Source organism: Chaetodon auriga, chromosome 1, assembly GCF_051107435.1.
Source record: "Chaetodon auriga isolate fChaAug3 chromosome 1, fChaAug3.hap1, whole genome shotgun sequence".
Taxonomy (NCBI): Eukaryota; Metazoa; Chordata; class Actinopteri; order Chaetodontiformes; family Chaetodontidae; genus Chaetodon; species Chaetodon auriga.
In genome coordinates, this window is record NC_135074.1 from 29,911,189 (window position 1) to 29,926,930 (window position 15,742).

At 47.8% G+C, this 15,742-nt stretch overlaps 1 protein-coding gene across 2 annotated transcripts in view; it reads right to left on the reverse strand.

Annotated features, from left to right (window-relative positions):
- nav2a (neuron navigator 2a) overlaps nucleotides 1-14,341 on the reverse strand; it is a 96,414-nt gene extending 82,073 nt beyond the window's left edge. For both annotated transcript variants that reach the window (XM_076733875.1, XM_076733866.1), the window contains exon 1: nucleotides 13,508-14,341. In XM_076733875.1, the coding sequence (XP_076589990.1) occupies nucleotides 13,508-13,726 (219 nt within the window). In that variant the 5' untranslated portion in view covers nucleotides 13,727-14,341. The remainder of the gene's footprint in view (nucleotides 1-13,507) is intronic.
- Nucleotides 14,342-15,742: the final 1,401 nt, after the last annotated feature.

Here is a 15,742-nt window from a genome sequence, read left to right on the forward strand (position 1 = left end):
CATAAATTCACAGGTAGAAGCTGCCCAGAACAAGCTTGTAGTTCAACTGCTGGACACTAATCAAACTCCTGTATGAACTAAAAGACACCTTGGTGGAAAAAAATGGACACTGGCTTTGGAGTCATTAATACAAAGACAAATAAGATAAAAGATCCTCTCAGCCATCTCGCCAGCTCACTGGTGTTACGTGCGGGATGCAGCACGTTTTCTTGTCTGCTGAACCACGCTGAGTCTGATCGATAAGGAGTCAGCAGCTCCCCGCGCTGCTGCAGGCTGAGGGCGACATGTGGCAGCACATCCCCTCTGACCCAGTCTGGGCCAGCGAGCAGATGGCTGGTGGGAGAGTGATGGATGAACTGATGGATACACTCACACCATAATCTAACAGAGGGATGCAGGGAGGGGAAGGAGTCGCGGATGGGTGCAGGTGTGCGGTACTTCCTCTGCCACGCCTAACATGGAGAGGATGCAGGAACCCTCCTCGGCTTCAGTGAGCGGACACTGGGTGAAGACAATCATCGTCTCTCAGTGAACACTTGCAGACGCAGACAGATGGCCTCTGAGAAATCAGTGTTCCTGATCTGTTATGATATGACAACAGAGGACTGCAGTCTGCTCTGCCAGCTGCTGTGCTGCTGTGATGCTTTATATAGGACACAATGACCGCGGAGGACACTTCCACTGCTTGACAAACACAAGCAGGATGCCTCAGCCGCAGACTGGACTGATGCATCCTGGTGGCTCTCCTCATCTGTCCAACTCTACAGTCTACACCAGAGCAGCACGTTTACACTCTAAACAGCAGGGCAGATACAGGCTTTGAGACATCTTCTTTAAATTTTGTAGGTGTCAGGTTGCAGGACAACTACAATCTGTCAAATAAACCCAGACACACAAACTGAACTGGAAAAAGAGAGTCGGCCATTATTCACAATCTGAGCAAATGTATTCCAGGAGCTTGTCCCACATTCAGGAGCAGAAGCTGTGACAATGCACTCACGTTACACTGCGCTCGACTCCTGCAGTGTCTCTGATGCTCATCTGCTGTCAAAAGAGGGCCAACAAGACAGAGGGAGGAAGACTAAAGTGAGACACTGAAAGACGGGGGTGCTGACAGAAAGATTGAAGGTGTGAGAAATTCATTCAGAGTGTAAACACATGAGCTGCGTGTTCTTCAAACAGTAACCATGTGGGAGCTGCACATCCCTCCCGACGTTCTCTTCTCCATCACCACTGCAGCTGGAGCTGCTTCGTCTCCTTTGGGGCCCCCAGCACTGATGGTTTTTGGTCTGGGGGCCCGAGACAGCGACTCCCCCCCCCCCTTCTGTGTTGTACTCACACAAGTTTCTCAAGTGGCTTCAGCCCGCAGAAAGCTGAAACAGGCCACTCTAAATGAGCCCTCATGTCTCTGCTTGCTCTCTGTTTGGCACATGAAAGACGTGTGGCTTTGTGAGGAATGGAGGCAATACCAGGCACATGCTACGCAAAACGACTTGGCCAGAACTCTTAACTTCAGAGTATGAGAGACAGAGTCATCCATCAGGAAGCCAAGAGGCTGGGTGTGCATGTGTGGTCATCACGCACGCACGCGATACATAAACTGATCGGAAATCACTGCTGATGGATGGAAAAATTTGACACTTCAATTACAATGATTGGACATTTGCACCCAATAGAGACAGTTTGGATAATGCTTGTGTAAACCACTTACCCTGACAATGGCCAAATATTCAGACGTAAATCCAGAATATGATAACACTGACTCATGAATACGAGACTTGTAAATCCTCTAAATTGGTGCTTTGGTTGCTGCACAGGAGAAACGCCACAGCAGCGCCTGCCATGCAACATCTTATCAGGACAAACCCTGAGATGTGCAGCCTGATGCACATGAAGGCACAGCAGCCCAGAAGTGTTATCAAAGAGGGCTTAGCTCGTCAGTAATACTGTACGAGTGAACAAAGCATGATTTCCCTCCAGAGGAAATCCTCAGGCAGCTGCCTCATAACCTTAGAAAGCAGGTACAGCAGCAGTGAGGCTCAGCACACTATAATGTCAAGGCTTCACCCGTCAAGCAGCATCTGATATAGTTTTGAGCTCTAAAATTCTACAATATGATTGTCTTTTGAGCTGACTCAGCGGGATTTCGAAAAGGCTTTTATGCACCCAATGACTCAAATCTGACTGGAGACCTTTGTTGAATGTCATCTCTGTTATTTGACCAAAGTCTCAGCTGCACGCTTTTGTCACTACGTGCTATCAAAACTGCATGAGATGCCTAGAAGTCAATCATCCAAAAAAAGCAACGTTCAATTGCAAAAACAACTAAAAATGAAGGCTGGAGGACTTAAAAAACTCTCAAAACAGCAAGACGGCCAGCTGAATTGTACTTGCTTCAGATGTTGTATCACCTGGATGCTTGAGATCGCTCAGCCAATGACGTCATTAAGAGAGTAACCGAAAAACAAGTTCACAGTTAAACGCATTCTGCAGCCACCGTGTGCACAAGGGCGAGTTTGTCAAGGCTCCACACACACACACACACACACACACACACACACACACACACACACACACACATACACACACACACACACACAGAGTATTACACACAAAGACGCACAGAGCGCCAAACGACTGCAGTGTACACCTTCACTAGTCTTTTTTGTTTGAGGATGACAAACATAAATCATGCATTTTGATTTATGAAGCACAGGTCATATGTTGACATAAGGACCCCGACGATCAAATAATCAATGGAGCTGTATTAGAACAGCGAGGAGTATTGACATCCACCACACTTCATAATAAAAAGGAAGGTCATTTTAATTTCTGGGAGTGTGCGCACGTGTTCAAGTGTGCATTCCTGTGATCCCTTTGTCATTCACACACACGCACACACACACACACACACACACACACACACACACGCACACACACGCGCTGACCCTGTGGCCCAGCGGCCTCCTGTCAGTCAGGCTGTGTGGAGGTTAGCGGTGTGTAATTAAACCAGCGTTCTTATCGGCACATCTCTAGACTCTGGTAATAACCTCCTGTGCTTCCATCTCCCCTTCCTCTGTGGGCTTACAGCAGATCCAGATAAGGACCGCAGCAGACAGAAAGAGAGAGACACCGAGGAAGACGGGGAGAAAAGCGAGAGAGAGTGTCCCATCAGCCTGTGTTGTGTGTAAACTCAACAGGGTGCCCATTATACAAAATGACTTCTATTAAATTTGCTGCTTCCTGCTTTTATCACATACATCAGCCATTACAAAGATCCTTTTCTACTCATTTGTTTTCACCACATGACCCTCCTGCACCTGACCCACTCTGTATTTTATCACAGCGCCCCAGATCCTGTTGAATATTTACCATCTCTGTGGCACTGTACTGACATCACAGCACACAGTGGGCAACGAAGCAGAACCAAAGACTGTCCTGCTCTAATACATGCTTGAAAGGAGAACACACACACACAAATGTGCTGCAAAACTCCAGTTAAAGTCCTCGCTAAGCCTATTCTAACTTTCCATGCAGACATCAAAGTGAAACTGGTATCAGGTGAGGGGAAAACCGGGATCCTCGCCTTCAGCACTCTCCTCTGATATTAAAACGGCCGCCGCTAATCCGTTGCGTGCCTGCGATCCAATGCCACAGCTACTGCAAGGCTTTGGGCTGATGAGACAAGGATTTTCACTGATACACAAACAAAAAAAATCTCAGTGAGACGTGTCCTGAAGCTGCAGCGTCAGGACATAAAAGCAGGATAAAGATGTGAACACTGTATTGATAAAAGGACTGTCAACAACAGAGAAAAGCCTACAGGGATGTGATTTTAAATTATACGCACAGAAACTAACTGAAACATAAAGTTTAAAGTGCCCCCTGGTGTCTGACCTCTGTGATGACCTGGAAGTGTTCAGCCTACCAGTTTCATGGTGAAATTCTTCTGCTCCCAGCGGCACAGCATCAAACTCATCTTGCTCCTTGCAGCTTCCTTCCTCAGAGACACCTGCCTCACATTGAGGAGGACTGCTGGTTGGCCAGCCAGGCCCAAATGTAAGCCATCAGAACCAGGTCTAGACCAAAGTGGACTCAGCAGAGCTGCAGCACAATATAAAAATCCACAAATTACAAACGAATCCAAAGAGGAGGTTGGAGAAAACCATGAAGATCCAGAGGAAACGTAGAGCTGCTGCTTGCCTGGGCCCCAGCAGGTCTCTGTATGCCTGAGGGGGGAGCACTCAGCGCCTCCAGCGTCTCTCCACCCACTGTGGGACACAGAGGAGGGAAAAATAAACGCAGGAGGCGAAAGGCAAGAGGAGCTCCGTGGCCTCTGCTGCCGCTCTGAGAGGAAGCCAAACCAAGCGCACCAAGAGGAGGAGGAGGAGGAGGAGGAGGAGGAGGAGGAGGAGGAGGAGTGGATCCCCCCTTCCCCTCCTCTCCTGCCCACGGCAACACATTGTGCTACTGCTCTTCAATGGACCGTCGGTCATATGGGGAGGAGAAAGAAAGAGAAAAGGACAGACCTCTTAACCTTCTACTCCCCTCCCCCGAAAGTCGACCCCCTCTGTGACAGAAAGTGAGGAGGAAGGACAAAAAAGGGATGATCAGCGCAGCCTTGATAACAGCGGGGAGACGAAATAGTGGGGAGGTGCAGAGCTCAGAGGCCAAACCACGGAGAACTCAACGCTAACCGGCTCTTTTCTATTTATTATTTCTTTAACCAGCTCCTCTGCTGACTGTTAAAAAAAGCCGAGTTTTATTTTCCCCGACCAGAGTCGGAGCAGTCCGGCCTGTGATCAGCCGTCACCCACATCACATTGTAGCAGCTGCATGTGTGTATTTATGTGCATGTGTACAGCGGGTTCATAACCTAAGCGTTTCTGTATGTGTGAGTGTGTGTGTAAGGGAGTCCACAGCACAGGATGCCCTCCGTTTGAGCGTGTTCCAACCCCCTGTGCACACACACACACACACACACACACACACACCCCACCGCCGACCACAAATTACAAGCTGAATTTGAATTTTGGGAAAGGCCCAAGATTTACAGAAAGTTCCCACAGTAGGGGGATGCCTGATCACTTCCAGCAGGCTGAGCAAAAATGCTTCAAGCCTCACGAAACAACAACAATACTGAAGTCATGTGGACGACGGACGGTAATGATCTGTAATATTCACGCAGAAATAAATTTCTTTACCGCCAAGTTCTGAAACACAACAGCTTTGCAACTTATAGCGGGTTCATGACAGCTTTCACACTCATTGTCTGCTGGGAAATTATGTATTTTATGCTTGCACTAAATTTCACCTGAATTTCATAATGAACACACTGAGAGCGCCTCGCTGTGTCTCTGCAAGGCAACACAGAGGACAAAGAAAAGACACCGCTCAATTTTCTCGCCGCAAGTAACAATGTGAGTAAAAGCAGCTGAGCTTCTGTGTTTGTGTGTGTGTTTCCTTTTTCAAATTAAGGTCAACATCGGTTGCAGCTTTGACTCGTGGTTTTCAGTGCATTTGTTTCGAGGTCTGCACGTGCGGTCGGCGAGCAGCAGCAGCCGCCGTAGACAAACCAAAAAAGACGGAAAGTGTCACTTAAAAAGCAGGAACAGCGGTGCTGTGAGCTAAATGCTAAAGCAGGTGTATTGTTTAACGTGGCCACCAGTTTAGCATGTTAGCATGCTAACAACAAACTAACCAAAAAGTCGAGCTGAGATGCAGACTTTTGGTCATAAAACAAAAGGTGATCATCCAGATCAGTGGGATTCATCCGATCGTTGTTGACATATTTCAGTCTGGTTCATCAGACTTATTTGAGCCGTGCTGCTGGCCAGGCAAAAGAAAGCTGCATCCATGAGCTATAAACACCAAAGATGGAGACGTATAAGTGGATTTTGCAGGTCACATTACAGCACTGGAAACTAAACTTTACTTGCAGTACTTTCTCTCTGCTGTGTAGTATTTCATCAAGGTAACGCACCACAGAGAGAAACCCATCCACTCAGCCTGCCACACCACGGACACATCAGTCCCCCGTTGCTCCTAACCAGCATTGATTTAATGACATTCTGCCTCTACAAGAGGAGAATATGTCAGCATTTAGTGCTCGCATTTAACAGTTTTCGCACAGGCCTTCAACAAGCTCATTAAGTGCAGCCGCAGTGAATGGGCTGAGTATGGTTCCTTTCACAGTCCCAGATAAACCTCACTGTGTCGGGGACAATGGGGGGATAACCAAGCCAGGGAGGGCCCTTTGTTTTGGGGATCCCCAACTCTGAGCTCCTGAGGCTGGGCAGGAAGATTGGGGTGATGGTGGGGGTGTTGGGATGGTCCTGTTGCCTGGCTGTTCCATCCTGGGTGAGGGGTGGGGGTGCGGGACATATGGACTTGCTAGGGGTAAAGAGACACGCACAAAAGCAATGGGATGGGGGTCTACTGTGGAGGTAATGGTAGACTGACTGCTTTTTTTTGTCCTTTTATTGACTTCTACTCTTTAACATCACAAGCATTCACTGTCCTACAGGGTGACAGTCATGTCAAAAGTTGGCTTACATTGAACAATAAATGATAAATCACGTACAAACACAGGTAACACGACTGTAGATTTGATTTAATTAACCGCAGTGCATCCTGCTTCTCACCATACAGGTGGATGGAATACTGACGGAGCCATTAAAACCATCAAAACCAGCGTCCTGTGCTGCACAAGTCATCGTGTTAATTCATCGGGTAGATGGTCAAGATGTCTTTTTTTTTTAATATTCATGTGTGTCTTGTGCACACTATGCATATACACGTGTGTGTGTGTGTGTGTGTGTGGATGTGTGTGAGATGGGGAGACTTGATGTCTTTGGAATCACTGAAAAGCTTCTTGAAGTGCAGATTTACAGGCCCATTTTAGGATTCAACACTTATCAGGGAAGCTTAGAGACCGCCTGCGTCAAGTGAGCAAGTGCAGACACGCTGCAGAACAACACACACACACACACACACACACACACACACGCAAGCATTGTGACTGATCCAGGTTAAAATCAGAGGAATAAAACAGCTCGACAGACTCCCTGAAGCTGCACGAGAACTGAAAATCCACTCTGTCATCTTCTCACAATCAAACAGAGCTGACAGAAAGCCAAGAAATGTTTCATGGCTGTACTCCTGCCTGTTTACGGCGAACAGTAACATCAAACCGCAGAGCACAGCTGAGAATCAACCAGACCTCTGCAGCTGGAAGCACAGTCTGAACCATTAAATATATGGTAGCATGTTATGGTATCATATGGCAATCTGCTGCATCTTGGCGATAAAAGCTCCATAAATTTTCTCTGTTTATGACGATATTCTACTGCACAGAGAAACTACATGCATGTACAGCTACTGCACAGGAGGCATGGTGGGTAAAAAACTGACACAAGTTCAGAGAGACAGTCGGGTTGATTGTTTCAGGATAGGAGAGGACATTAAAACCTGCAGCTGTCTGAATGTGACCTCTCGTGTTGCTTTCATGACCACAGGTCTCAGCAATGACGATGGTGAGTAAAGAATTATGACTGTTGACTGAAAAGTGTCATTTGAAGTATAGAGTAGTAGCATTTATGTATGTATTTAATATGCTGTACATCATCAATGATGACTGTTCACATAGTATAGCAGACATCATCGGCGCTCTGCCGGCTCCACAGAGGTCATGGCGTTATCCAACCTGCCTCTCAGTCCTTGATGACCCTGGGCACGGGCCTCTGGGGAGGGTGACTTCAGCCTCGCTGACCTCTACCTCCTGGCCTCTCCTCCTTTTTCCACACCGCCTTCTGTTTCCAGACAGAGATGGAGCTGATTGTGTTAGTCCAACCGCCTCTGCAGCGCCGTTTCCCCAGGGGGCGCCACTCACAATGACCCGTTTGTCTGCGCCGACGGGCTCCCTGTGACAACTAACGCGAGGAAAGCAGAGGAGGAGAGAAGCTGAGAGGGGAGGGCGCCTTGGGGGGAGATCGATAGAAGGACGTTGAGTCAGGAGAAGCAGATGCCCGACCTTACTTAACACGGTTACGTCCTCCGCCATGACCTCACACAGGAAGGCGAGGGGACAACCGCACAGGAAGTGGAATCTGATCGAGACGCATTAGCCAGAGATGAGGTCATTACGACTGGAGCCAACTGCCATATGATCATATACATCCTCATAAATCTGAGCTTTCACAGTGTTTATCCAGAAACTAGAACATTTTCTCCTCTGATTTTTGTTCCTGGAGAGGAGGAAGGTGGACAGGTGCTGCACAGGTCGCACGCAGCAGGAAACAAGCAAACCAAACAAACAATCAGGGCTACGCTGGAGGAAACGCTGCACCGGCCGCGTCACACTGCAAAGCTGCTCAGGTAGCTGCTGGGGGGAACCTGCCTCCTCCTCATCCTCAGACAGACGCCACAGACTTCAGGCCTGCTGCGATCTCGCCATCTGACCCCAGCCTGTGAAGCCTCCGCCGGTGTCGCTGCCGTTTCGGCCCAGCTGATGAATCTGCAGGACAGCTGTCTCTGTGTTCTCTGAGAGAGGACGGTGTCGTCCCTCTTATCACCAGCGACATGGGCTTCCTCCTGCCTGATGCTGATAGTAACACGCGTGGTCGCTGTTGGGCGAAAACCTCTTATCTCCAAAGCGTCAGCTTTCAGGAGCAGAGGAAAACAGATTTGATTTGAGTCGGACAGAAACAGACTTTTGGACACTTCTTCTGGCAGAAATGCAGTTTTCTCATGACAGCTGTGACAGATAGGACCACAAAACGATAAAGTGTGTAAGCCGAATCCGTGAGGATCACTCACAAGACCTAACAAGACGTGTCCTCTCCCTCTGCTCTTTGTCTGATCTCCTGCAGTCTCTTAAAAGCTCAGTTACTCCTTTGAACAATGAACTCTCCGACAATGAATCACTAAAACATCCATTAAATCTGGCTTTAACTTGCAGCGCCTCCTAAAGAGACATATGCGTATGTGTGGCCCTTTGTCATGGTAATAAAAAAAAAGCAGCAATATAGTCACTCAGACCCCCACCCAATCTGTCCTCCTCTGGGCGGGTAGGAGGGAATTAGCAATCCAATGCAGCATGACGGCGCTCTGCCTTTCACTCTCACCTGCTGGGCCGGGTCTTCAGGAGACACCGGCTGGAAGTAAAAGCCATAAAAAAAAGTCATTATTGGCTTTCACAGGAAGCTGAAGAGGAGGGAAGAGGATCGAGACAGGAGAGAGATCTCTTCTGGGGGGTCAGGGGAGACGGGTTTTAAAGGCTGGTGATGCAGATATCAAACATTTTGAGTTCTTATTTATCAAACAGGAAGCTCTGTTTAGTGGTTCTGCTTGTCTCGAATTAAATGTTGGGCTGGAAAATCCTCCAAAACAGCTTTTTGATCATGGTGAGACAGCATACCTCTTAACTGTACAACTCAACGAATGGTATTCATTTAGGTTCAGCAGCTATTTAAGGCTAGACTACTCGTGTGTATCTAATTCTAGAGAGGAAACACGGGCATTAAATTAAGAACTGTAATATAATGTCATTCCCGGTTTTCCTGCCACACTCTAATCTCTACCCTCCATCACCAAAAATCAATAGATTGCCATTAAGGGTCATTTAATTAACTTTGAATGCAAAATAATGAAACGAGTGCACACGTATCACTGAGCATGAAGGTTTACGGTCGGACCAATTCCCAGAATGAAATTACACCCAATTTAAATAATTCCAATTAGGGGAATTAAAATCTCGGGCGATCACACGTCTTCACAAACACCTCCAATCAACGGATCATCCACCCATAGTGATGACACAGCAGCGATGATTTAATATCCAGACTGCACTCGTCTGTCTAAATTGTGGATCCTGCTTTATTTGCCAAGAGATCGTCTTGGTAAATATTAGCCGAGGTGGCCAGTGACCCTCTTCATGGGCCCCACTGTGTTTTTATGTGATTGGGACTCGGTTGTCCGTCCGAGATGAGCTTTCACAATGAGTCCAATAAAGCCAGTCTTTACAGAGCCTGACTTAAGCCTTTATCTGGAGAGATACTTATTAAGATAGGAGCTCCTTATCACACCGACACATGGACAAATCTCCCTCTGAGGCTCTGTGTTCGTGTGTGAGTGAGCGTGTGTGTGTGTGTGTGTGTGTGTGTGTGTGTGTGTGTGTGTGCGTTCCACATGAGGGTCTACGCACGCTCCACATAGCATCACAATTTATTTTTCAGGGTCTCCCACTGCGAACGTGGCTTTCAGAGATTCTTGGTTTGAACCTTTTCTTCATCAAAGCTGTAGCTAAGAATTAATGAGCTGGCAACAACGAACACTTGGATTACAAAGAGGGAAAAAAATGAAAGAGCGAGAGAGAACGAGGGAGAGAGAGCAGAGAGAGAAGGAGGTCGGGATGAAACTGAGGCATTAAAGATGAATAGAGAAGCAAAGACTGTGGCCTTGAATGACTTGAGCGTGCGCACACACACACACACACACACACTCTCTCCCTCTGCTGTTAGTGTTTGTGAATGGAACAGGATGTAGGGCAAAAATCAGCCACTAGAGGGCAGCAGAGCATCTGTGCCAGGTTTTACTCAGTGGAATGACAGTATGGTAGAAGGTCACAGGTCAGACGGGGCTGTCGTTTCATATGGTGTCACACATGAGACGGAAAGACCACACACACACACACACACACACACACACACACACACACACACACACACACACACAGCCGAGAGAGAGCAAACAGCTTCAAATACCATTCACACATTTCCAGACTATCACCTTCACATCAGATTCAGCTGATTGTGCCAGACTTCACTCACGCACTCACACACGCACGCACGCACGCACGCACGCACGCACGCACGCACGCACGCACGCACGCAGCAGCGTCCTCCTCCCGGTCTGTAAAGCTGTAAAGACGGATGTTTCTCTTTGCCTCCTGCTGCTCTTGGTGCATTATGGATTAACTCTTTGTTGCAGGTGTACACAACATGTTTGTGTGTTTGGTGCCAACTGGGCCTTCCAGCTGGAGGTTTGTGAGGAGCGTCGACAACACTCGGCTATGACTCCTCTAATCCTTCAGATGACTGCTAAGGTGTGCTGTTACGCACCTTGTTTTACCTCTGCTTCTGCCACAGATCATTTCCCTGAATGGTTGGTTTGGTTTATATTCTTTTAATGAATATCCCCTCCCCTCCTTTCCCCTCTTCCTTAAATCTTGTCTGTGGTGGTTCAATTTTGGCTTCAGATTTAGATCTCAAGAGACCATCCCGGTTCAATAAAGGTCAAATAAAAATAAATACTGCGGGTAGGTTTAGTTGAGAAATGACTCAAACCTCAACCCACTCTTATGACTGTACTGGATTGTGGTCTATTCGCTGCTATAGCGTGTGCTGAAATTGGTCTCTGCCCCTCTTCTACGATGGATTTTTCTCCCTGTATCTTTGCTTCTTTGAAAGTTTGTGCGTAAAGCTCCACAAAGAAGCCCTCACGGCTTGAAAACCTGAAGGTTGTGCAGCTCTGGATTGCTTCGAGTGAATGGACTTTTCCTGATTATTACACTAAAGGACAGAGTCTCTCTATTGTGTCTCCTAAGTGGGTCGTCCCCTTGAAGAAACTCGGCAGAGCCAATACAAGAAAGAGTGAAAGCATCAAAAACACACAGCAGCCAGCGCATCTCCGGAGAGCCTCGTCTCATCTCGCTCTGCCCTCAGAGCAGATTGGGTTCACAGCGAGGACCAATGGCGTCTGTGCGTGAAGTCCACTGAGAATCATATCTGCGCTGACGGCGAGGCAGCGAGGAGAGTTCAGAGTCCTCGCAAGCAATTCTGCCTCACAGACCCTCCTCCGGTGCAGCCGGTCCCTGGGGCGAAGCCCAGCAGTCCAGAAACAAGGACCATAAAACTGAAACAACGAACACTCCTGCCCTGCATTAAAGGGATATCTAACCAGTCCGTCAGATGTTTTCGATCTGAGGACGAGAAATAGCTCAGAAAGATGCTTTTTATTCAAGGCCCATAAATCGGCATTTTAATGGTCTTTCCAATTTCTTTTTCTTTACAAAAAAATCCAAACACTCATAAATATGAAGTTTATTGATGTGTATAGATGGGATTATGTGTCTAAAACATAAACAATGTTAAAGTTTTGGACACATTAACTCATTTTTGGTTTATATTTGTCACTTTATCAATCAGTCCTGATATGAACCACATCTCTGTACGAAATAACTGCCTGGAAAATGAGCTGACCGACATATTTTAGAGTACTCTCGTTAAAAAAGGCCAGCATTGACTAAAAAGGCCTTGAGGGTTCAATTTGCTATGAGGGTAAAACCAGCAGCTGTGAGGTGATTCCCTCCTAAAACACACGTAAATGTGCCTCCACGCACACGCACAGCACAGCACAGCACTGATGACCGCTGCTGGTCAGGAAGGTCGAGGGTTAACTCAGCCGAGGGTGAAGAAGGCTGCTTCATCAGCACCACAGGGATGGAGAGAGGGAGAGAAAGGAGGACAGAGAGGAGAGAGAGAAAGTCAAGGAAAGTAGGTCAGCGAGAAAACGTGATTAGCCACAAAACAAACGACACCAGCAGCGGACGCGTGCCGTGTCCGGCGGCGCTGGGCTCCTGCATCTCCTCCTCACGCGACCGTCATCACGCCGGATTCAGATTCATCTCCTAAACAACGGCGGCTCCAAGTCACGCTCACTGTCAAGACAGGTTGCCAAGCATGCACTTGCTGGCTCGCTAATACACACAAACAGACACCTCCTTCCCCTCGCTGCCTTACATGGCGTTAGAGCGATCCCTCCGCCGTTGCAGCCGTTTGTGTGGGGTTGCTAAGCGCAGCCAATATTTCACAAACACAGCAAAACAGCCACCCTGACGTCCTGTTACGCTGCCATCCTGGACAGCAGAGACGCAGCCTGCTCCCTCTCCTTCCAGGAACCCGCTGACTTTGGCCTCGTGAGCCCGTGATGCTAAACTGAGCCAGAGAAAGTGTGGCGATGCTGAAAAATCCTCATTCAAAGAGCCGAGAGAGCAGGAGGACCAGAGAGACGCTGACACGATCTGAAGTGACTGACGACAGCTGAAAGAAATGACTGAGTGACTCCTCATGCCAGGACTGAACAGCTTCTTATTATTCTGCCAGAAAGACTCAAAGTTATTCATTTTAATTCATAATTTCATTCTTGCTGGACAGTAAAATCCCACAAAACAGCGTTTAGATCACAATGGGACCTAAGTTGAATCACTCACATCTTTCAGGGTTATTCATTTGAAGACACGGATTATTAATTGGTAAAATTAGACACTAATTGTAATTAATGCACAAATAAAAGCGACACTTGGCGAGCTTGAAACGATCCTACACTAGAACACACACATTCATTCAGGAGTGAGTAACAGGTAACAGTACTCAGGTGGACGGAGATCGAATGAAAGGTAAGAGGTAAACAGCAGGCAGGGGTGGCGGTGAGAGTTTGACATCCTGACCTGAGGGTTTCCTCCAGCCTCTGACGCTGGCGTGGTGCTTCTCGGGGGTCCTGAACCCGCCTTCTGGCCCAGTGAGGGGATGTGGGTCTTGACGGGCGCCGGAGGCAGAGCCAGGGCAGACGGCCTGTTGTGGGTCTGGGGGATGGGCAGGGCACTGTGCACCGGTTTGGGTTTGGGGAGTCCCGACTTCATCTTTGAGGCCACGAGGATGGCTGGCATCTTCTCCTTGGCCGCCTGATGACCGCGCACTCCCCTCCGTTTCACACTGAGAGGGAAATCCTGCTACTACCCGGCAAGACTCGCATACGATCCAGCTACTTCTGAGAGTGTGAAAGTGTTACCAGACTGAAGAAACACACACGCAGCTTTCACCCGATCCACCTCTTGGTTGAAGTAACGTGTGTAATTTGTCCAGGTCTTGGCTGCTCCTGCTGGATCTCAGCAGGGGGGTGAGCTGAGCTCCCCAACATGCAGTGGAGGGGTTTAACACCCACCAGTGCCACCTGTTTCCTTCAGCTCTTTATATCATGTGGAAAAGACCAAATCCTTCTCAAACTGTTGTGCGTCCAGACAGAAACGAGAGAATCCTCTCTGCAAAGTCCAGGAAAGAAAATCTAAATTCCCACCTCGCACTAAGAGGAATCCCCAGTTGCCTGCTGGCAGAGCGAGCGCTCCCTTCCATTCATCCCCAGCACTGACAGAGAGTCAGCGATTGGCAAAAGGTTCCTATAGGAAGCAGAGCAGCTCCTCTCCCGCAGAGCCCTGTTAATTACACCACCGCTTCAGGACGACAGGAGGAAGGACCGAGCTCCGTCGAGGACAGGAGAGCAGGGAACGGGGATCGGGTGGTGGAGAGAAAAAAAGGAAAAGGCGGCAGCGACGCGGCGACCACTCGCTTCAGTGACTGCTCAGCCTGTGAGTGCACAGCCTGAAACACGCTGTACTCTGCTGCCTCTCTCCCTCTCTGCTAAGTCCTGGTTAGCAGCAGGTGTGGCTTAGATCAGGACTGACATATGTGGAGAAGAGCTCAACACATCGAGTCAGTATGCTCCTGCTGCCCGCCTCTCTCCTCCTCTGCATGTCTGACTTTGTTTTCATACAAAAAAGAAAAGCCCATCGGTTTGTTTAATCTCATGTGGACGTTGACTCAGATTCATCAGTTCCGTCTGATCATTTCATTAACTAGTGAATGACTTTGGCTTGAATCCCAGCAGCAGTCAGAGGGGTTGTCTTGAAATGAGGCAAATTAGTCCTTGTGGGTCACATTAAACAGTGTACTTCGCATAGCAAGCAACACATCGTACCAAACTGCTTTGAGATTCATTTCTGTTCTGTAAAAAATATGATTTTAGGAGTATTTTAACAAAAACTGGATTTGTGCAAAGCCAAGCATGGAACTAACCTAATCGACAAAATGCACATCAGCATTTTCACGTTCAAGCGTTTTGCCATGTTAGCAGCGTGGCTCTGGGGATGGACATGATGGGGTCAGATCACCACTTTGGTCCAGACTGAAATACCTATATTTATATTCATGCTCCCCAGAGGATGAAGCATCCCGGCTCTGGTGGTCCTCTGGCGGTTCATCTTGCCACCGGCAGGTCAAGGTTTTCAACATTTTCTGGATAGTTTTGTAAAACATGTGGTATAGACTTTCATGGTTCCCAGAGGATGAACCCTAATGACTTTGGTCGTCTCCTGACTTTTCCTCTAGTGGCTGTACTACATGTACTATATGTATATATATTCAAAAATACACTCAATGACCAGGTCTCCTCAAGTCCTGCACCTGAAAACAGTGTTATGCATCATCATGAGCTAAAACAGCCACATGAACAAAACTATAAATCCTGGAGATTCGCCAACGTCAATTAGAAAGCGGTCTAACTGTTCCACACTTAAATTTCCAAAACTACAATATCAAGAGCTACATACGTGTTAGTGAACAGACAATTAATTGATCAGCTGACTGACAAAATAATTTCTTGTTCAGTTAAATTACTGAACCAAATCAGCGTGTCGTGCATCAAGTGCTGCTTGTTCACTTTCAGAAAGTACAGTACAGGCGCTGACGTTGAAAATGTTGTATTAATAGACTCTCTTCTCTGTATTCTTGCCCTCTTCTGCCTCCATTAAGCTTCCCCCTTTTTTAAGTGTGAGGTTGGCCAATTAGTGGACTCGTGTCAGATCAGCCCGACTCCCAGCAGGCTTAGTGAAGGCTGCCGAGGTGTCGAC